The sequence below is a fragment of the Scyliorhinus canicula genome, chromosome 10 (genome assembly GCF_902713615.1).
Source record: "Scyliorhinus canicula chromosome 10, sScyCan1.1, whole genome shotgun sequence".
Classification (NCBI taxonomy): Eukaryota; Metazoa; Chordata; class Chondrichthyes; order Carcharhiniformes; family Scyliorhinidae; genus Scyliorhinus; species Scyliorhinus canicula.
In genome coordinates, this window is record NC_052155.1 from 1,167,630 (window position 1) to 1,191,232 (window position 23,603).

The window sequence follows — 23,603 nt, forward strand, 5'->3', positions numbered from 1 at the left end:
CCAGACCCTCACCACCCTCCCAGGCAGCGTGTTCCAGACCCTCACCACCCTCCCAGGCAGCGCATCCCAGACCCACACCACCCTCCCAGGCAACGCATCCCAGACCCTCACCCCCCCTCCCAGGCAGCGTGTTCCTGACCCTCACCACCCTCCCAGGCAGCGTGTTCCAGACCCTCACCACCCTCCCAGGCAACGCATCCCAGACCCTCACCACCCTCCCAGGCAACGCATCCCAGACCCTCACCCCCCCTCCCAGGCAACGCATCCCAGACCGTCACCACCCTCCCAGGCAGCATGTTCCAGACCCTCACCACCCTCCCAGGCAGCGCATCCCAGACCCTCACCCCCCCTCCCAGGCAGCGCATCCCAGACCCTCACTACCCTCCCAGGCAGCGCATCCCAGACCCTCACCACCCTCCCAGGCAGTGTGTTCCTGACCGTCACCACCCTCCCAGGCAGCGTGTTCCAGACCCTCACCCCCCTCCCAGGCAGCGCTTCCCAGACCCTCACCCCCCCTCCCAGGCAGCGCATCCCAGACCCTCACCACCCCTCCCAGGCAGCGCGTCCCAGACCCTCACCACCCTCCCAGGCAGCGTGTTCCAGACCCTCACCCCCCTCCCAGGCAGCGCTTCCCAGACCCTCACCCCCCCTCCCAGGCAGCGCATCCCAGACCCTCACCACCCCTCCCAGGCAGCGCATCCCAGACCCTCACCACCCCTCCCAGGCAGCGCATCCCAGACCCTCACCACCCTCCCAGGCAGCGTATCCCAGACCGTCACCCCCCTCCCAGGCAGCGCATCCCAGACCCTCACCCCCCTCCCAGGCAGCGCATCCCAGACCCTCACCACCCTCCCAGGCAGCGTGTTCCAGACCCTCACCACCCTCCCAGGCAGCGCATCCCAGACCCTCACCACCCTCCCAGGCAGCGTGTTCCAGACCCTCACCACCCTCCCAGGCAGCGCATCCCAGACCCTCACCACCCTCCCAGGCAGCGTGTTCCAGACCCTCACCACCCTCCCAGGCAGCGCATCCCAGACCGTCACCCCCCTCCCAGGCAGCGCATCCCAGACCCTCACCACCCTCCCAGGCAGCGTGTTCCAGACCCTCACCACCCTCCCAGGCAGTGTGTTCCTGACCCTCACCCCCTCCCAGGCAGCGCATCCCAGACCCTCACCACCCTCCCAGGCAGCGTGTTCCAGACCCTCACCACCCTCCCAGGCAGCGCATCCCAGACCCTCACCACCCTCCCAGGCAGCGCATCCCAGACCCTCACCACCCTCCCAGGCAGCGCATCCCAGACCCTCACCACCCTCCCAGGCAGCGCATCCCAGACCCTCACCACCCTCCCAGGCAGCGTGTTCCAGACCCTCACCACCCTCCCAGGCAGCGCATCCCAGACCCTCACCCACCCTCCCAGGCAGCGTGTTCCAGACCCTCACCACCCTCTGGGTAAAAAGGTTTTTCCTCACATCCCCCTTAACATTCCAAAATTGTGCAGGTTAGGTGGATTGGCCATGATAAATTTCCCCTTCATGTCCAAAGTAGTGCAGGTTAGGTTAAGGGTTTATTGGGCTGGGGAGTGGGCTGGGTAGTGGGCTGGGTAGTGGGCTGGGGAGTGGGCTGGGGAGTGGGCTGGGTAGTGGGCTGGGGAGTGGGCTGGGGAGTGGGCTGGGGAGTGGGCTGGGGAGTGGGCTGGGGAGTGGGCTGGGGAGTGGGCTGGGGAGTGGGCTGGGTAGTGGGCTGGGGAGTGGGCTGGGGAGTGGGCTGGGTAGTGGGCTGGGGAGTGGGCTGGGGAGTGGGCTGGGTAGTGGGCTGGGGAGTGGGCTGGGGAGTGGGCTGGGGAGTGGGCTGGGTAGTGGGCTGGGGAGTGGGCTGGGGAGTGGGCTGGGTAGTGGGCTGGGTAGTGGGCTGGGGAGTGGGCTGGGTAGTGGGCTGGGGAGTGGGCTGGGGAGTGGGCTGGGGAGTGGGCTTGGGCAGAATGCTCGTTCAGAGGGTTGGTGCAGACACCATGGGCTGAATGGCCTCCTTCTGCACTGTAGGGATTCTATGATTCTAAACCTCCTGCCCCTCATCTTGAACTTGTGTTTCTTTGTGACAGACCCTTGAACTGAGGGGAGCAGCTGCTCCCTATCCTCCCTGACCCTCATAACCTTGTACACCCCAATCTGGTCAACTTCATCCATGCCTGGCGGGACCGGATGATGCTGAAGTCAATCATGTGGGAACGCTCTCGGGATCAACGCAACATTCAAATCTCTCCACCACAGCATGGGGACAATCCAAAGAAAGGTCTTTGTGCTATAGGGGACCTGCGTCTGCCTGTGCGAGAGGGGCCCTCTTTCTGCCTGTGCAAGAGGGGCCCTATGTCTGCCTGTGCGAGAGGATCCTGTGTCTGCCTGTGCGAGAGGGGCCCTGTGTCTGCCTGTGCGAGAGGGGCCCTGTGTCTGCCTGTGCGAGAGGGGCCCTGTGTCTGCCTGTGCGAGAGGGGCCCTGTGTCTGCCTGTGCGAGAGGGGCCCTGTGTCTGCCTGTGCGAGAGGGGCCCTGTGTCTGCCTGTGCGAGAGTGTCCTGTGTCTGCCTGTGCGAGAGGGGCCCTGTGTCTGCCTGTGCGAGATGGCCCTGTGTCTGCCTGTGCGAGAGGGGCCCTGTGTCTGCCTGTGCGAGAGGGGCCCTGTGTCTGCCTGTGCGAGAGGGGCCCTCTTTCTGCCTGTGCGAGAGGGCCCTGTGTCTGCCTGTGCGAGAGGGCCCTGTGTCTGCCTGTGCGAGAGGGCCCTGTGTCTGCCTGTGCGAGAGGGGCCCTGTGTCTGCCTGTGCGAGAGGGGCCCTATGTCTGCCTGTGCGAGAGGATCCTGTGTCTGCCTGTGCGAGAGGGGCCCTGTGTCTGCCTGTGCGAGAGGGGCCCTGTGTCTGCCTGTGCGAGAGGGGCCCTGTGTCTGCCTGTGCGAGAGGGGCCCTGTGTCTGCCTGTGCGAGAGGGGCCCTGTGTCTGCCTGTGCGAGAGGGGCCCTGTGTCTGCCTGTGCGAGAGGGGCCCTGTGTCTGCCTGTGTGAGAGGGGCCCTGTGTCTGCCTGTGCGAGAGGGCCCTGTGTCTGCCTGTGCTGCAGGGCCCTGTGTCTGCCTGTGCGAGATGGCCCTGTGTCTGCCTGTGCGAGATGGCCCTGTGTCTGCCTGTGCGAGAGGGCCCTGTGTCTGCCTGTGCGAGATGGCCCTGTGTCTGCCTGTGCGAGAGGGTCCTGTGTCTGCCTGTGCGAGAGGGGCCCTGTGTCTGCCTGTGCGAGAGGGGCCCTGTGTCTGCCTGTGCGAGAGGGGCCCTGTGTCTGCCTGTGCGAGATGGCCCTGTGTCTGCCTGTGCGGGAGGGGCCCTGTGTCTGCCTGTCCTGCAGGGCCCTGTGTCTGCCTGTGCGAGAGGGCCCTGTGTCTGCCTGTGCGAGAGGGGCCCTGTGTCTGCCTGTGCGAGAGGGCCCTGTGTCTGCCTGTGCGAGATGGCCCTGTGTCTGCCTGTGCGAGAGGGCCCTGTGTCTGCCTGTGCTGCAGGGGCCCTGTGTCTGCCTGTGCGAGAGGGCCCTGTGTCTGCCTGTGCGAGAGGGTCCTGTGTCTGCCTGTGCGAGAGGGTCCTGTGTCTGCCTGTGCGAGAGGGTCCTGTGTCTGCCTGTGCGAGAGGGCCCTATGTCTGCCTGTGCGAGAGGATCCTGTGTCTGCCTGTGCGAGAGGGTCCTGTGTCTGCCTGTGCGAGAGGGTCCTGTGTCTGCCTGTGCGAGAGGGGCCCTCTTTCTGCCTGTGCGAGAGGGTCCTGTGTCTGCCTGTGTTGCAGGGCCCTGTGTCTGCCTGTGCGAGAGGGGCCCTGTGTCTGCCTGTGCGAGAGGGCGCTGTGTCTGCCTGTGCGAGATGGCCCTGTGTCTGCCTGTGCGAGAGAGGCCCTGTGTCTGCCTGTGTGAGAGGGTCCTGTGTCTGCCTGTGCGAGAGGGGCCCTGTGTCTGCCTGTGGTATAGGGGCCCTGTGTCTGCCTGTGCGAGAGAGGCCCTGTGTCTGCCTGTGCGAGAGGGGCCCTCTGTCTGCCTGTGGGATAGGGGCCCTGTGTCTGCCTGTGTGAGAGGGACCTGTGTCTGCCTGAGCGAGAGGGCCCTGTGTCTGCCTGTGCGAGAGGGCCCTGTGTCTGCCTGTGCGAGAGGGTCCTGTGTCTGCCTGTGCTGCAGGGCCCTGTGTCTACCTGTGCGAGAGGGCCCTGTGTCTGCCTGTGCGAGAGGGGCCCTGTGTCTGCCTGTGCGAGAGGGGCCCTGTGTCTGCCTGTGCGAGAGGGGCCCTGTGTCTGCCTGTGCGAGAGGGCCCTGTGTCTGCCTGTGCTATAGGGGCCCTGTGTCTGCCTGTGCGAGAGGGCCCTGTGTCTGCCTGTGCTATAGGGGCCCTGTGTCTGCCTGTGCGAGAGGGCCCTGTGTCTGCCTGTGCGAGAGGGGCCCTGTGTCTGCCTGTGCGAGAGGTTCCCTGTGTCTGCCTGTGCGAGATGGCCCTGTGTCTGCCTGTGCGAGAGGGCCCTGTGTCTGCCTGTGCGAGAGGGCCCTGTGTCTGCCTGTGCGAGAGGGGCCCTGTGTCTACCTGTGCGAGAGGGGCCCTGTGTCTGCCTGTGCTATAGGGGCCCTGTGTCTGCCTGTGCGAGAGGGCCCTGTGTCTGCCTGTGCGAGAGGGGCCCTGTGTCTGCCTGTGCGAGAGGTTCCCTGTGTCTGCCTGTGCGAGATGGCCCTGTGTCTGCCTGTGCGAGAGGGCCCTGTGTCTGCCTGTGCGAGAGGGCCCTGTGTCTGCCTGTGCGAGAGAGGCCCTGTGTCTGCCTGTGCTGCAGTGGCACTGTGTCTGCCTGTGCGAGAGGGCCCTGTGTCTGCCTGTGCGAGAGGGGCCCTGTGTCTGCCTGTGCGAGAGGGGCCCTGTGTCTGCCTGTGCGAGAGGGCCCTGTGTCTGCCTGTGCGAGATGGGCCCTGTGTCTGCCTGTGCAGAGGGCCCTGTGTCTGCCTGTGCAAGAGGGCCCTGTGTTTGCCTGTGCGAGAGAGGCCCTGTGTCTGCCTGTGCTGCAGTGGCCCTGTGTCTATCTGTGCGAGAGGGTCCCTCTTTCTGCCTGTGCGAGAGGGCCCTGTGTCTGCCTGTGCGAGAGGGGCCCTCTTTCTGCCTGTGCGAGAGGGCCCTGTGTCTGCCTGTGCGAGAGGGCCCTGTGTCTGCCTGTGCGAGAGGGGCCCTGTGTCTGCCTGTGCAAGAGGGCCCTGTGTTTGCCTGTGCGAGAGAGGCCCTGTGTCTGCCTGTGCTGCAGTAGCCCTGTGTCTATCTGTGCGAGAGGGTCCCTCTTTCTGCCTGTGCGAGAGGGCCCTGTGTCTGCCTGTGCGAGAGGGGCCCTGTGTCTGCCTGTGCGAGATGGCCCTGTGTCTGCCTGTGCGAGAGGGCCCTGTGTCTGCCTGTGCGAGAGGGGCCCTCTTTCTGCCTGTGCGAGAGGGCCCTGTGTCTGCCTGTGCGAGAGGGCCCTGTGTCTGCCTGTGTGAGAGGGGCCCTGTGTCTGCCTGTGCTATAGGGGCCCTGTGTCTGCCTGTGCAGAGGGCCCTGTGTCTGCCTGTGCGAGAGGGGCCCTGTGTCTACCTGTGCGAGAGGGGCCCTGTGTCTGCCTGTGCGAGAGGGGCCCTGTGTCTGCCTGTGCGAGATGGCCCTGTGTCTGCCTGTGCGAGAGGGCCCTGTGTCTGCCTGTGCGAGAGGGGCCCTGTGTCTGCCTGTGCGAGAGGGTCCCTGTGTCTGCCTGTGCGAGAGGGGCCCTGTGTCTGCCTGTGCGAGAGGGGCCCTGTGTCTGCCTGTGCGAGATGGCCCTGTGTCTGCCTGTGCGAGAGGGGCCCTGTGTCTGCCTGTGCGAGAGGGGCCCTGTGTCTGCCTGTGCGAGAGGGGCCCTGTGTCTGCCTGTGCGAGAGGGGCCCTGTGTCTGCCTGTGTGAGAGGGGCCCTGTGTCTGCCTGTGCGAGATGGCCCTGTGTCTGCCTGTGCGAGATGGCCCTGTGTTTGCCTGTGCGAGAGGGCCCTGTGTCTGCCTGTGCAGAGGGCCCTGTGCCTGCCTGTGTGAGAGGGGCCCTGTGTCTGCCTGTGCGAGAGGGCCCTGTGTCTGCCTGTGCGAGATGGCCCTGTGTCTGCCTGTGCGAGAGGGCCCTGTGTCTGCCTGTGCGAGAGGGCCCTGTGTCTGCCTGTGCGAGAGGGGCCCTGTGTCTGCCTGTGCGAGAGGGCCCTGTGTCTGCCTGTGCGAGATGGCCCTGTGTCTGCCTGTGCGAGATGGCCCTGTGTCTGCCTGTGCGAGAGGGGCCCTGTGTCTGCCTGTGCGAGAGGGCCCTGTGTCTGCCTGTGCTAGAGGGGCCCTGTGTCCGCCTGTGCGAGAGGGGCCCTGTGTCTGCCTGTGCGAGATGGGCCCTGTGTCTGCCTGTGCGAGAGGGGCCCTGTGTCTGCCTGTGCGAGAGGGCCCTGTGTCTGCCTGTGCGAGAGGGGCCCTGTGTCTGCCTGTGCGAGAGGGCCCTGTGTCTGCCTGTGCGAGAGGGGCCCTGTGTCTGCCTGTGCGAGAGGGCCCTGTGTCTGCCTGTGCGAGAGGGCCCTGTGTCTGCCTGTGCGAGATGGCCCTGTGTCTGCCTGTGCGAGAGGGGCCCTGTGTCTGCCTGTGCGAGAGGGGCCCTGTGTCTGCCTGTGCGAGAGGGCCCTGTGTCTGCCTGTGCGAGAGGGCCCTGTGTCTGCCTGTGCGAGAGGGGCCCTGTGTCTGCCTGTGCGAGAGGGGCCCTGTGTCTGCCCTGTGCGAGAGGGCCCTGTGTCTGCCTGTGCGAGATGGCCCTGTGTCTGCCTGTGCGAGAGGGCCCTGTGTCTGCCGTGCGAGAGGGGCCCTGTGTCTGCCTGTGCGAGAGGGGCCCTGTGTCTGCCCGTGCGAGAGGGGCCCTGTGTCTGCCTGTGCGAGAGGGCCCTGTGTCTGCCTGTGCGAGAGGGGGCCCTGTGTCTGCCTGTGCGAGAGGGCCCTGTGTCTGCCTGTGCGAGAGGGGCCCTGTGTCTGCCTGTGCGAGAGGGGCCCTGTGTCTGCCTGTGCGAGAGGGCCCTGTGTCTGCCTGTGCGAGAGGGCCCTGTGTCTGCCTGTGCGAGAGGGGCCCTGTGTCTGCCTGTGCGAGAGGGCCCTGTGTCTGCCTGTGCGAGAGGGGCCCTGTGTCTGCCTGTGCGAGAGGGCCCTGTGTCTGCCTGTGCGAGAGGGCCCTGTGTCTGCCTGTGCGAGAGGGGCCCTGTGTCTGCCTGTGCGAGAGGGCCCTGTGTCTGCCTGTGCGAGAGGGGCCCTGTGTCTGCCTGTGCGAGAGGGCCCTGTGTCTGCCTGTGCGAGAGGGCCCTGTGTCTGCCTGTGCGAGAGGGGCCCTGTGTCTGCCTGTGCGAGAGGGCCCTGTGTCTCTTTGTTTTACTAATCCTGGGCGCAATTCTCCGAAGTGTTCGCCGTCGTGACGACGGTGCGAACCGAGCGCGGGCACTACTGATTCTGGCCCCCACAGGTTCACGCCGCTCCAGCCTCCTTTCCCGGCGCCAAATGGCCGCCGCGCCAACCCACAAATGCGCGGGGAACTTCCTCAGCACGCCGGCCCCGACATTACATGGCGTTTGGGGTTCAGGGGCTGGCTGCGTAATAAAATAGGGCCGGGGCTGGAGAGGCCGGCCCATCGATAGGTGGGCCCCGATCACGGGTCAGACCCCATCGGAGGCCACCCCCCACCCGCTAGGTGAAGGAGCGCTTTTCCCCGCCCCACAGGCCGCACCCCAACCCTACGCGCAGAGTTCCCACCGGCAGCGAGCAGGTGTGAACGGCGCCGGCAGGACTCTGCCGTTTCCTCGCCGCCGCTCGGCCCATCCGGACCGGAGTATCGGCGGCCCGCCCGCGGACAGCGGCCTGCAACCCGCGCTGCGCAAATGGGGTCGATTCTCCGCTCCTCAGAGAATCGCCTGCCAGCGTTGGACCGGCACCGCGGGAAAAAATGGAGGGGACGGCGATTCTCCCAGACAACGAGGCAGGGGAGAATTTCACCCCCTGTGAATATGAAATGAAATGAAAATGAAAATGGCTTATTATCACGAGTAGGCTTCAATGAAGTTACTGTGAAAAGCCCCTAGTCGCCACATTCCGGCGCCTGTCCGGGGAGGCTGATACGGGAATCGAACCGTGCTGCTGGCCTGCTTGGTCTGCTTTAAAAGCCAGCGATTTAGCCCAGTGAGCTAAACCAGCATGTCTGCTCATGGCATAGGTGCGCAGTGTGCGCCTGTGCTGTACCTGCTGCTCTCCTGGTTTGGTTTAGTCAGTCCCTGAGTCGAGTCCTCCCACACACTGTTGGCCATGGCATTCCCGATTCCCGTCATCACCATGATCAGTTCGACAGGCCAGTCATCCAGGTCAAGAGAGCGCACACGTGACAGGTGCGTACCCAGGTTCCGGTGGATGCCGGAACATTCTATGCAGATTAGGGCCCCAAGATTCAAGCTCGCCCAGTCAGGATCTGTGAAAAGACACCAGCATTCAAAATCTGTGCAAGAAAATGGAATACAGAATCTGTCCCCATGGAGTGCGGAAGGACAGATTCTACAAACAGCCGCCTGGGGATTCACAATCGGCAGAAGCCATAAGCTTGACAAGCAATTAGGCGGAGGGGAGACTGGACATGAGCGGAGCAGCAATCAATCTGTTCAGCACCGGACCTTACCTCTTCAGTTTGAGGAAGGACCATACACACAGCTTCAATCTGCCCTCCATATCAACATCTGGGAACTGGAGTGAATCCCTATGCTTCCTGAAGCATCAAAACCATTGCTGCAATAAGCTCATTGATCCAATCATCTTTTCTATTTGGACCATCAAGAAAACCTGCGCAGTCTCAATACAGTCGTGTGCGGAGATTCTCATACAGTCCTGCACGGTGAGTATCAATACAGTCCTGCACGGTGAGTATCAATACAGTCCTGCACGGTGAGTATCAATACAGTCCTGCACGGTGAGTATCAATACAGTCCTGCACGGTGAGTATCAATACAGTCCTGGGCAGTGAGTATCAATACAGTCCTGCACGGTGAGTATCAATACAGTCCTGCACGGTGAGTATCAATACAGTCCTGCACGGTGAGTATCAATACAGTCCTGCACGGTGAGTATCAATACAGTCCTGCACGGTGAGTATCAATACAGTCCTGGGCAGTGAGTATCAATACAGTCCTGCACGGTGAGTATCAATACAGTCCTGGGCAGTGAGTATCAATACAGTCCTGCACGGTGAGTATCAATACAGTCCTGCACGGTGAGTATCAATACAGTCCTGCACGGTGAGTATCAATACAGTCCTGCACGGTGAGTATCAATACAGTCCTGCACGGTGAGTATCAATACAGTCCTGGGCAGTGAGTATCAATACAGTCCTGCACGGTGAGTCTCAATACAGTCCTGCACGGTGAGTATCAATACAGTCCTGCACGGTGAGTATCAATACAGTCCTGGGCAGTGAGTATCAATACAGTCCTGCACGGTGAGTATCAATACAGTCCTGGGCAGTGAGTATCAATACAGTCCTGCACGGTGAGTATCAATACAGTCCTGGGCAGTGAGTATCAATACAGTCCTGGGCAGTGAGTATCAATACAGTCCTGCACGCTGAGTATCAATACAGTCCTGCACGGTGAGTATCAATACAGTCCTGCACGGTGAGTATCAACACAGTCCTGGGCAGTGAGTATCAATACAGTCCTGCACGGTGAGTCTCAATACAGTCCTGCACGGTCAGTATCAATACAGTCCTGCACGGTGAGTCTCAATACAGTCCTGCACGCTGAGTATCAATACAGTCCTGCACGGTCAGTATCAATACAGTCCTGCACGGTCAGTATCAATACAGTCCTGCACGGTGAGTATCAACACAGTCCTGGGCAGTGAGTATCAATACAGTCCTGCACGGTGAGTATCAATACAGTCCTGGGCAGTGAGTATCAATACAGTCCTGCACGGTGAGTATCAATACAGTCCTGCACGGTGAGTATCAATACAGTCCTGCACGGTGAGTATCAATACAGTCCTGCACGGTGAGTATCAATACAGTCCTGCACGGTGAGTATCAATACAGTCCTGCACGGTGAGTATCAATACAGTCCTGGGCAGTGAGTATCAATACAGTCCTGGGCAGTGAGTATCAATACAGTCCTGCACGGTGAGTATCAATACAGTCCTGGGCAGTGAGTATCAATACAGTCCTGCACGGTGAGTATCAATACAGTCCTGCACGGTGAGTATCAATACAGTCCTGGGCAGTGAGTATCAATACAGTCCTGGGCAGTGAGTATCAATACAGTCCTGCACGGTGAGTATCAATACAGTCCTGCACGGTGAGTATCAACACAGTCCTGGGCAGTGAGTATCAATACAGTCCTGCACGGTGAGTATCAATACAGTCCTGGGCAGTGAGTATCAATACAGTCCTGCACGGTGAGTATCAATACAGTCCTGCACGGTGAGTATCAATACAGTCCTGCACGGTGAGTATCAATACAGTCCTGCACGGTGAGTATCAATACAGTCCTGGGCAGTGAGTATCAATACAGTCCTGGGCAGTGAGTATCAATACAGTCCTGGGCAGTGAGTATCAATACAGTCCTGGGCAGTGAGTATCAATACAGTCCTGCACGGTGAGTATCAATACAGTCCTGCACGGTGAGTATCAATACAGTCCTGCACGGTGAGTATCAATACAGTCCTGCACGGTGAGTATCAATACAGTCCTGCACGGTCAGTATCAATACAGTCCTGCACGGTGAGTATCAATACAGTCCTGCACGGTGAGTATCAATACAGTCCTGCACAGTGAGTATCAATACAGTCCTGCACGGTGAGTATCAATACAGTCCTGGGCAGTGAGTATCAATACAGTCCTGGGCAGTGAGTATCAATACAGTCCTGCACGGTGAGTATCAATACAGTCCTGCACGGTGAGTATCAATACAGTCCTGCACGGTCAGTATCAATACAGTCCTGCACGGTGAGTATCAATACAGTCCTGCACGGTCAGTATCAATACAGTCCTGGGCAGTGAGTATCAATACAGTCCTGGGCAGTGAGTATCAATACAGTCCTGCACGGTGAGTATCAATACAGTCCTGCACGGTGAGTATCAATACAGTCCTGCACGGTGAGTATCAATACAGTCCTGCACGGTCAGTATCAATACAGTCCTGGGCAGTGAGTATCAATACAGTCCTGGGCAGTGAGTATCAATACAGTCCTGCACGGTGAGTATCAATACAGTCCTGGGCAGTGAGTATCAATACAGTCCTGCACGGTGAGTATCAATACAGTCCTGCACGGTGAGTATCAATACAGTCCTGCACGGTGAGTATCAATACAGTCCTGCACGGTCAGTATCAATACAGTCCTGGGCAGTGAGTATCAATACAGTCCTGGGCAGTGAGTATCAATACAGTCCTGCACGGTGAGTATCAATACAGTCCTGGGCAGTGAGTATCAATACAGTCCTGCACGGTGAGTATCAATACAGTCCTGCACGGTGAGTATCAATACAGTCCTGCACGGTCAGTATCAATACAGTCCTGCACGGTGAGTATCAATACAGTCCTGCACGGTCAGTATCAATACAGTCCTGGGCAGTGAGTCTCAATACAGTCCTGGGCAGTGAGTATCAATACAGTCCTGCACGGTCAGTATCAATACAGTCCTGCACGGTGAGTATCAATACAGTCCTGGGCAGTGAGTATCAATACAGTCCTGCACGGTGAGTATCAATACAGTCCTGGGCAGTGAGTATCAATACAGTCCTGCACGGTGAGTATCAATACAGTCCTGGGCAGTGAGTATCAATACAGTCCTGCACGGTGAGTATCAATACAGTCCTGCACGGTGAGTATCAATACAGTCCTGCACAGTGAGTATCAATACAGTCCTGCACGGTGAGTATCAATACAGTCCTGGGCAGTGAGTATCAATACAGTCCTGCACGGTGAGTATCAATACAGTCCTGGGCAGTGAGTATCAATACAGTCCTGCACGGTGAGTATCAATACAGTCCTGGGCAGTGAGTATCAATACAGTCCTGCACGGTCAGTATCAATACAGTCCTGCACGGTGAGTATCAATACAGTCCTAGGCAGTGAGTATCAATACAGTCCTGCACGGTCAGTATCAATACAGTCCTGCACGGTGAGTATCAATACAGTCCTGGGCAGTGAGTATCAATACAGTCCTGGGCAGTGAGTCTCAATACAGTCCTGCACGGTGAGTGTCAACACAGTCCTGCACGGTGAGTATCAATACAGTCCTGGGCAGTGAGTATCAATACAGTCCTGGGCAGTGAGTATCAATACAGTCCTGGGCAGTGAGTATCAATACAGTGCTGGGCAGTGAGTATCAATACAGTCCTGCACGGTGAGTATCAATACAGTCCTGGGCAGTGAGTATCAATACAGTCCTGCACGGTGAGTATCAATACAGTCCTGCACGGTGAGTATCAATACAGTCCTGGGCAGTGAGTATCAATACAGACCTGCACGGTGAGTATCAATACAGTCCTGCACGGTGAGTGTCAACACAGTCCTGCACGGTGAGTATCAATACAGTCCTGGGCAGTGAGTATCAATACAGTCCTGGGCAGTGAGTATCAATACAGTCCTGCACGCTGAGTATCAATACAGTCCTGCACGGTCAGTATCAATACAGTCCTGCACGGTGAGTATCAATACAGTCCTGGGCAGTGAGTATCAATACAGTCCTGCACGGTGAGTATCAATACAGTCCTGCACGGTGAGTATCAATACAGTCCTGGGCAGTGAGTCTCAATACAGTCCTGCACGGTCAGTATCAATACAGTCCTGGGCAGTGAGTATCAATACAGTCCTGCACGGTGAGTATCAATACAGTCCTGGGCAGTGAGTATCAATACAGTCCTGCACGGTGAGTGTCAACACAGTCCTGCACGGTGAGTGTCAACACAGTCCTGCACGGTGAGTATCAATACAGTCCTGGGCAGTGAGTATCAATACAGTCCTGCACGCTGAGTATCAATACAGTCCTGCACGGTCAGTATCAATACAGTCCTGCACGGTGAGTATCAATACAGTCCTGCACGGTCAGTATCAATACAGTCCTGGGCAGTGAGTATCAATACAGTCCTGCACGGTGAGTATCAATACAGTCCTGGGCAGTGAGTATCAATACAGTCCTGGGCAGTGAGTATCAATACAGTCCTGGGCAGTGAGTATCAATACAGTCCTGCACGGTCAGTATTAATACAGTCCTGCACAGTCAGTATCAATACAGTCCTGCACGTTGAGTATCAATACAGTCCTGCACGGTGAGTATCAATACAGTCCTGGGCAGTGAGTATCAATACAGTCCTGGGCAGTGAGTATCAATACAGTCCTGCACGGTGAGTATCAATACAGTCCTGCACGGTGAGTATCAATACAGTCCTGCACGGTGAGTATCAATACAGTCCTGCACGGTGAGTATCAATACAGTCCTGGGCAGTGAGTATCAATACAGTCCTGCACGGTGAGTATCAATACAGTCCTGCACGGTGAGTATCAATACAGTCCTGCACGGTGAGTATCAATACAGTCCTGCACAGTGAGTATCAATACAGTCCTGCACGGTGAGTATCAATACAGTCCTGGGCAGTGAGTATCAATACAGTCCTGCACGGTGAGTATCAATACAGTCCTGCGCAGTGAGTATCAATACAGTCCTGGGCAGTGAGTATCAATACAGTCCTGCACGGTGAGTATCAATACAGTCCTGGGCAGTGAGTATCAATACAGTCCTGCACGGTCAGTATCAATACAGTCCTGCACGGTGAGTATCAATACAGTACTGCACGGTGAGTATCAATACAGTCCTGCACGGTCAGTATCAATACAGTACTGCACGGTGAGTATCAATACAGTCCTGGGCAGTGAGTCTCAATACAGTCCTGCACGGTGAGTATCAATACAGTCCTGCACGGTGAGTATCAATACAGTCCTGCACGGTGAGTATCAATACAGTCCTGCACGGTGAGTATCAATACAGTCCTGCACGGTGAGTATCAATATAGTCCTGGGCAGTGAGTATCAATACAGTCCTGCACGGTGAGTATCAATACAGTCCTGCACGGTGAGTCTCAATACAGTCCAGGGCAGTGAGTATCAATACAGTCCTGCACGGTGAGTATCAATACAGTCCTGCACGGTGAGTATCAATACAGTCCTGCACGGTGAGTCTCAATACAGTCCAGGGCAGTGAGTATCAATACAGTCCTGCACGCTGAGTATCAATACAGTCCTGCACAGTGAGTATCAATACAGTCCTGCACGGTCAGTATCAATACAGTCCTGCACGGTGAGTATCAATACAGTCCTGCACGGTGAGTATCAATACAGTCCTGGGCAGTGAGTATCAATACAGTCCTGCACGGTGAGTATCAATACAGTCCTGCACGGTGAGTATCAATATAGTCCTGGGCAGTGAGTATCAATACAGTCCTGCACGGTGAGTCTCAATACAGTCCAGGGCAGTGAGTATCAATACAGTCCTGCACGCTGAGTATCAATACAGTCCTGCACGGTGAGTATCAATACAGTCCTGCACGGTGAGTCTCAATACAGTCCAGGGCAGTGAGTATCAATACAGTCCTGCACGCTGAGTATCAATACAGTCCTGCACGGTGAGTATCAATACAGTCCTGCACGGTGAGTATCAATACAGTCCTGCACGGTGAGTCTCAATACAGTCCAGGGCAGTGAGTATCAATACAGTCCTGCACGCTGAGTATCAATACAGTCCTGCACAGTGAGTATCAATTCAGTCCTGCACGGTGAGTATCAATACAGTCCTGGGCAGTGAGTATCAATACAGTCCTGCACGGTGAGTATCAATACAGTCCTGCACGGTGAGTCTCAATACAGTCCAGGGCAGTGAGTATCAATACAGTCCTGCACGCTGAGTATCAATACAGTCCTGCACAGTGAGTATCAATACAGTCCTGCACGGTGAGTATCAATACAGTCCTGCACGGTCAGTATCAATACAGTCCTGCACGGTGAGTATCAATACAGTCCTGCACGGTGAGTATCAATACAGTCCTGGGCAGTGAGTATCAATACAGTCCTGCACGGTGAGTATCAATACAGTCCTGCACGGTGAGTATCAATACAGTCCTGGGCAGTGAATATCAATACAGTCCTGCACGGTGAGTATCAATACAGTCCTGCACAGTGAGTATCAATACAGTCCTGCACGGTGAGTATCAATACAGTCCTGCACGGTGAGTATCAATACAGTCCTGCACGGTGAGTATCAATACAGTCCTGCACGGTCAGTATCAATACAGTCCTGCACAGTGAGTATCAATACAGTCCTGCACGGTGAGTATCAATACAGTCCTGGGCAGTGAGTATCAATACAGTCCTGCACGGTGAGTATCAATACAGTCCTGGGCAGTGAGTATCAATACAGTCCTGCACGGTGAGTATCAATACAGTCCTGCACAGTGAGTATCAATACAGTCCTGGGCAGTGTGTATCAATACAGTCCTGCACAGTGTGTATCAATACAGTCCTGCACGGTGAGTATCAATACAGTCCTGCACGGTGAGTATCAATACAGTCCTGCACGGTGAGTATCAATATAGTCCTGGGCAGTGAGTATCAATACAGTCCTGCACGGTGAGTATCAATACAGTCCTGCACGGTGAGTCTCAATACAGTCCAGGGCAGTGAGTATCAATACAGTCCTGCACGCTGAGTATCAATACAGTCCTGCACGGTGAGTATCAATACAGTCCTGCACGGTGAGTATCAATACAGTCCTGCACGGTGAGTATCAATACAGTCCTGCACGGTGAGTCTCAATACAGTCCTGGGCAGTGAGTATCAATACAGTCCTGCACAGTGAGTATCAATACAGTCCTGCACGGTGAGTATCAATACAGTCCTGGGCAGTGAGTATCAATACAGTCCTGCACGGTGAGTATCAATACAGTCCTGGGCAGTGAGTATCAATACAGTCCTGCACGGTGAGTATCAATACAGTCCTGCACGGTGAGTATCAATACAGTCCTGCACAGTGAGTATCAATACAGTCCTGCACGGTGAGTATCAATATAGTCCTGGGCAGTGAGTATCAATACAGTCCTGCACGGTGAGTATCAATACAGTCCTGCACGGTGAGTATCAATACAGTCCTGCACGGTGAGTATCAATACAGTCCTGCACGGTGAGTATCAATACAGTCCTGCACGGTGAGTATCAATACAGTCCTGCACGGTGAGTATCAATATAGTCCTGGGCAGTGAGTATCAATACAGTCCTGCACGGTCAGTATCAATATAGTCCTGGGCAGTGAGTCTCAATACAGTCCTGCACGGTGAGTCTCAATACAGTCCAGGGCAGTGAGTATCAATACAGTCCTGCACGGTGAGTCTCAATACAGTCCAGGGCAGTGAGTATCAATACAGTCCTGCACGCTGAGTATCAATACAGTCCTGCACAGTGAGTATCAATACAGTCCTGCACGGTGAGTATCAATACAGTCCTGCACGGTCAGTATCAATACAGTCCTGCACGGTGAGTATCAATACAGTCCTGCACGGTGAGTATCAATACAGTCCTGGGCAGTGAGTATCAATACAGTCCTGCACGGTGAGTATCAATACAGTCCTGCACGGTGAGTATCAATACAGTCCTGGGCAGTGAGTATCAATACAGTCCTGCACGGTGAGTATCAATACAGTCCTGCACAGTGAGTATCAATACAGTCCTGCACGGTGAGTATCAATACAGTCCTGCACGGTGAGTATCAATACAGTCCTGCACGGTGAGTATCAATACAGTCCTGCACGGTCAGTATCAATACAGTCCTGCACAGTGAGTATCAATACAGTCCTGCACGGTGAGTATCAATACAGTCCTGGGCAGTGAGTATCAATACAGTCCTGCACGGTGAGTATCAATACAGTCCTGGGCAGTGAGTATCAATACAGTCCTGCACGGTGAGTATCAATACAGTCCTGCACAGTGAGTATCAATACAGTCCTGGGCAGTGTGTATCAATACAGTCCTGCACAGTGTGTATCAATACAGTCCTGCACGGTGAGTATCAATACAGTCCTGCACGGTGAGTATCAATACAGTCCTGCACGGTGAGTATCAATATAGTCCTGGGCAGTGAGTATCAATACAGTCCTGCACGGTGAGTATCAATACAGTCCTGCACGGTGAGTCTCAATACAGTCCAGGGCAGTGAGTATCAATACAGTCCTGCACGCTGAGTATCAATACAGTCCTGCACGGTGAGTATCAATACAGTCCTGCACGGTGAGTATCAATACAGTCCTGCACGGTGAGTATCAATACAGTCCTGCACGGTGAGTCTCAATACAGTCCTGGGCAGTGAGTATCAATACAGTCCTGCACAGTGAGTATCAATACAGTCCTGCACGGTGAGTATCAATACAGTCCTGGGCAGTGAGTATCAATACAGTCCTGCACGGTGAGTATCAATACAGTCCTGGGCAGTGAGTATCAATACAGTCCTGCACGGTGAGTATCAATACAGTCCTGCACGGTGAGTATCAATACAGTCCTGCACAGTGAGTATCAATACAGTCCTGCACGGTGAGTATCAATATAGTCCTGGGCAGTGAGTATCAATACAGTCCTGCACGGTGAGTATCAATACAGTCCTGCACGGTGAGTATCAATACAGTCCTGCACGGTGAGTATCAATACAGTCCTGCACGGTGAGTATCAATACAGTCCTGCACGGTGAGTATCAATACAGTCCTGCACGGTGAGTATCAATATAGTCCTGGGCAGTGAGTATCAATACAGTCCTGCACGGTCAGTATCAATATAGTCCTGGGCAGTGAGTCTCAATACAGTCCTGCACGGTGAGTCTCAATACAGTCCAGGGCAGTGAGTATCAATACAGTCCTGCACGCTGAGTATCAATACAGTCCTGCACGGTGAGTATCAATATACAGTCCTGCACGGTGAGTATCAATACAGTCCTGGGCAGTGAGTATCAATACAGTCCTGGGCAGTGAGTATCAATACAGTCCTGCACGGTGAGTATCAATACAGTCCTGCACGGTGAGTATCAATACAGTCCTGCACGGTGAGTATCAATACAGTCCTGCACAGTGAGTATCAATACAGTCCTGCACGGTGAGTATCAATACAGTCCTGCACGGTGAGTATCAATACAGTCCTGCACGGTGAGTATCAATACAGTCCTGCACAGTGAGTATCAATACAGTCCTGCACGGTGAGTATCAATACAGTCCTGCACGGTGAGTATCAATACAGTCCTGCACGGTGAGTATCAATACAGTCCTGGGCAGTGAGTATCAATACAGTCCTGCACGGTGAGTATCAATACAGTCCTGCACGGTGAGTATCAATACAGTCCTGCACGGTGAGTATCAATACAGTCCTGCACGGTGAGTATCAATACAGTCCTGCACGGTCAGTATCAATACAGTCCTGCACGGTGAGTATCAATACAGTCCTGCACGGTGAGTATCAATACAGTCCTGGGCAGTGAGTATCAATACAGTCCTGGGCAGTGAGTATCAATACAGTCCTGGGCAGTGAGTATCAATACAGTCCTGGGCAGTGAGTATCAATACAGTCCTGCACGGTGAGTATCAATACAGTCCTGCACGGTGAGTATCAATACAGTCCTGGGCAGTGAGTATCAATACAGTCCTGGGCAGTGAGTATCAATACAGTCCTGCACGCTGAGTATCAATACAGTCCTGCATGGTGAGTATCAATACAGTCCTGCACGCTGAGTATCAATACAGTCCTGGGCAGTGAGTATCAATACAGTCCTGGGCAGTGAGTGTCAACACAGTCCTGCACGGTGAGTATCAATACAGTCCTGCACAGTGAGTATCAATACAGTCCTGCACGCTGAGTATCAATACAGTCCTGCACGCTGAGTATCAATACAGTCCTGCACGGTGAGTATCAATACAGTCCTGCACGGTGAGCATCAATACAGTCCTGGGCAGTGAGTATCAATACAGTCCTGCATGGTGAGTATCAATACAGTCCTGCACGCTGAGTATCAATACAGTCCTGGGCAGTGAGTATCAATACAGTCCTGGGCAGTGAGTATCAATACAGTCCTGGGCAGTGAGTATCAATACAGTCCTGCACGGTGAGTATCAATACAGTCCTGCATGGTGAGTCTCAATACAGTCCTGCACGGTGAGTATCAATACAGTCCTGCACGGTGAGTATCAATACAGTCCTGCACGGTGAATATCAATACAGTCCTGCACGGTGAGTATCAATACAGTCCTGGGCAGTGAGTATCAATACAGTCCTGCACGGTGAGTATCAACACAGTCCTGCACAGTGAGTATCAATACAGTCCTGGGCGGTGAGTATCAATACAGTCCTGGGCGGTGAGTATCAATACAGTCCTGGGCAGTGAGTCTCAATACAGTCCTGGGCAGTGAGTCTCAATACAGTCCTGGGCAGTGAGTATCAATACAGTCCTGGGCAGTGAGTCTCAATACAGTCCTGCACAGTGAGTACCAATACAGTCCTGGGCAGTGAGTATCAATACAGTCCTGCACGGTGAGTATCAATACAGTCCTGCACGCTGAGTATCAATACAGTCCTGCACGGTGAGTATCAATACAGTCCTGGGCAGTGAGTATCAATACAGTCCTGCACGGTGAGTATCAATACAGTCCTGCACAGTGAGTATCAATACAGTCCTGCACGGTGAGTATCAACACAGTCCTGCACGGTGAGTATCAATACAGTCCTGCACGGTGAGTATCAATACAGTCCTGCACGGTAAGTATCAATACAGTCCTGCACGGTGAGTATCAATACAGTCCTGGGCAGTGAGTATCAATACAGTCCTGCACGGTGAGTATCAATACAGTCCTGCACAGTCAGTATCAATACAGTCCTGCACGTTGAGTATCAATACAGTCCTGCACGGTGAGTATCAATACAGTCCTGCACAGTGAGTCTCAATACAGTCCTGGGCAGTGAGTATCAATACAGTCCTGCACGGTGAGTATCAATACAGTCCTGCACGGTGAGTCTCAATACAGTCCTGCACGGTGAGTATCAATACAGTCCTGCACGGTGAGTATCAATACAGTCCTGCACGGTGAGTATCAATACAGTCCTGGGCAGTGAGTATCAATACAGTCCTGCACGGTGAGTATCAATACAGTCCTGCACGGTGAGTCTCAATACAGACCTGCACGGTGAGTATCAATACAGTCCTGCACGGTGAGTATCAATACAGACCTGCACGGTGAGTATCAATACAGTCCTGCACGGTGAGTCTCAATACAGACCTGCACGGTGAGTATCAATACAGTCCTGCACGGTGAGTCTCAATACAGTCCTGCACGGTGAGTATCAATACAGTCCTGGGCAGTGAGTATCAATACAGTCCTGGGCAGTGAGTATCAATACAGTCCTGCACGGTGAGTATCAATACAGTCCTGGGCAGTGAGTATCAATACAGTCCTGGGCAGAGAGTATCAATACAGTCCTGCACGGTGAGTATCAATACAGTCCTGGGCAGTGAGTATCAATACAGTCCTGGGCAGTGAGTATCAATACAGTCCTGCACGGTGAGTATCAATACAGTCCTGCACGGTGAGTATCAATACAGTCCTGGGCAGTGAGTATCAATACAGTCCTGGGCAGTGAGTATCAATACAGTCCTGCACGGTGAGTATCAATACAGTCCTGGGCAGTGAGTATCAATACAGTCCTGGGCAGTGAGTATCAATACAGTCCTGCACAGTGAGTATCAATACAGTCCTGCACGCTGAGTATCAATACAGTCCTGCACGGTGAGTATCAATACAGTCCTGCACGGTGAGTATCAACACAGTCCTGCACGGTGAGTATCAATACAGTCCTGCACGGTGAGTCTCAATACAGTCCTGCACGGTGAGTATCAATACAGTCCTGCACGGTGAGTATCAATACAGTCCTGGGCAGTGAGTATCAATACAGTCCTGCACGGTATCAATACAGTCCTGGGCAGTGAGTATCAATACAGTCCTGGGCAGTGAGTATCAATACAGTCCTGCACGGTGAGTATCAATACAGTCCTGGGCAGTGAGTATCAATACAGTCCTGCACGGTGAGTATCAATACAGTCCTGCACGGTGAGTATCAATACAGTCCTGCACGGTGAGTATCAATACAGTCCTGCACGGTGAGTATCAATACAGTCCTGCACGGTGAGTATCAATACAGTCCTGCACGGTGAGTATCAATACAGTCCTGCACGGTGAGTATCAATACAGTCCTGCACGGTGAGTATCAATACAGTCCTGCACGGTGAGTATCAATACAGTCCTGCACGGTGAGTATCAATACAGTCCTGCACGGTCAGTATCAATACAGTCCTGCACGGTGAGTATCAACACAGTCCTGCACGGTGAGTATCAATACAGTCCTGCACGGTGAGTATCAATACAGTCCTGCACGGTGAGTATCAATACAGTCCTGGGCAGTGAGTATCAATACAGTCCTGCACGGTGAGTATCAATACAGTCCTGCACGGTGAGTATCAATACAGTCCTGGGCAGTGAGTATCAATACAGTCCTGCACAGTGAGTATCAATACAGTCCTGGGCAGTGAGTATCAATACAGTCCTGCACGGTCAGTATCAATACAGTCCTGCACGGTGAGTATCAATACAGTCCTGGGCAGTGAGTATCAATACAGTCCTGCACGGTGAGTATCAATACAGTCCTGCACGGTGAGTATCAATACAGTCCTGCATGGTGAGTATCAATACAGTCCTGCACGGTGAGTATCAATACAGTCCTGGGCAGTGAGTATCAATACAGTCCTGCACGGTGAGTATCAATACAGTCCTGCACGGTGAGCATCAATACAGTCCTGCACAGTGAGCATCAATACAGTCCTGCACGCTGAGTATCAATACAGTCCTGCACGGTGAGTATCAATACAGTCCTGCATGGTGAGTATCAATACAGTCCTGCACGGTGAGTATCAATACAGTCCTGGGCAGTGAGTATCAATACAGTCCTGCACGGTGAGTATCAATACAGTCCTGCACGGTGAGCATCAATACAGTCCTGCACAGTGAGCATCAATACAGTCCTGCACGCTGAGTATCAATACAGTCCTGCACGGTGAGTATCAATACAGTCCTGCACGGTGAGTATCAATACAGTCCTGGGCAGTGAGTATCAATACAGTCCTGCACGGTGAGTATCAATACAGTCCTGGGCAGTGAGTATCAATACAGTCCTGCACGGTGAGTATCAATACAGTCCTGCACGGTGAGTATCAATACAGTCCTGCACGCTGAGTATCAATATAGTCCTGGGCAGTGAGTATCAATAAAGTCCTGCACGGTGAGTATCAATACAGTCCTGCACGGTGAGTATCAATACAGTCCTGCACGGTGAGTCTCAATACAGTCCTGCACGGTGAGTATCAATACAGTCCTGGGCAGTGAGTATCAATACAGTCCTGCACGGTGAGTCTCAATACAGTCCTGCACGGTGAGCATCAATACAGTCCTGCACGGTGAGTATCAATACAGTCCTGCACGGTGAGTATCAATACAGTCCTGCACGGTGAGTATCAATACAGTCCTGCACGGTGAGTATCAATACAGTCCTGCACGGTGAGTATCAATACAGTCCTGGGCAGTGAGTATCAATACAGTCCTGCACGGTGAGTATCAATACAGTCCTGGGCAGTGAGTATCAATACAGTCCTGCACGGTGAGTATCAATACAGTCCTGCACGGTGAGTATCAATACAGTCCTGCACGGTGAGTCTCAATACAGTCCTGCACAGTGAGTATCAATACAGTCCTGCACGGTGAGTATCAATACAGTCCTGCACGGTGAGTATCAATACAGTCCTGCACAGTGAGTATCAATACAGTCCTGCACGGTGAGTATCAATACAGTCCTGGGCAGTGAGTATCAATACAGTCCTGCACGGTGAGTCTCAATACAGTCCTGCACGGTGAGTATCAATACAGTCCTGCACGGTGAGTATCAATACAGTCCTGGGCAGTGAGTATCAATACAGTCCTGCACGGTGAGTATCAATACAGTCCTGGGCAGTGAGTATCAATACAGTCCTGCACGGTGAGTATCAATACAGTCCTGGGCAGTGAGTATCAATACAGTCCTGCACGGTGAGTATCAATACAGTCCTGGGCAGTGAGTATCAATACAGTCCTGCACGGTGAGTATCAATACAGTCCTGGGCAGTGAGTCTCAATACAGTCCTGCACGGTGAGTATCAATACAGTCCTGGGCAGTGAGTATCAATACAGTCCTGCACGGTGAGTATCAATACAGTCCTGGGCAGTGAGTATCAATACAGTCCTGGGCAGTGAGTATCAATACAGTCCTGCACAGTGAGTCTCAATACAGTCCTGGGCAGTGAGTATCAATACAGTCCTGGGCAGTGAGTATCAATACAGTCCTGCACAGTGAGTCTCAATACAGTCCTGGGCAGTGAGTATCAATACAGTCCTGGGCAGTGATTATCAATACAGTCCTGGGCAGTGAGT

The 23,603-nt window shown here is 54.4% G+C and overlaps 1 protein-coding gene across 2 annotated transcripts in view; it reads right to left on the reverse strand.

Annotated features, from left to right (window-relative positions):
• Positions 1-23,603, reverse strand: part of LOC119972178 (arf-GAP with GTPase, ANK repeat and PH domain-containing protein 3-like) — a 965,193-nt gene that overhangs the window by 59,078 nt on the left and 882,512 nt on the right. For both annotated transcript variants that reach the window (XM_038808502.1, XM_038808500.1), the window contains exon 14: positions 8,285-8,507. In XM_038808502.1, coding sequence (XP_038664430.1) covers positions 8,285-8,507 — 223 coding nt within the window. The remainder of the gene's footprint in view (positions 1-8,284; positions 8,508-23,603) is intronic.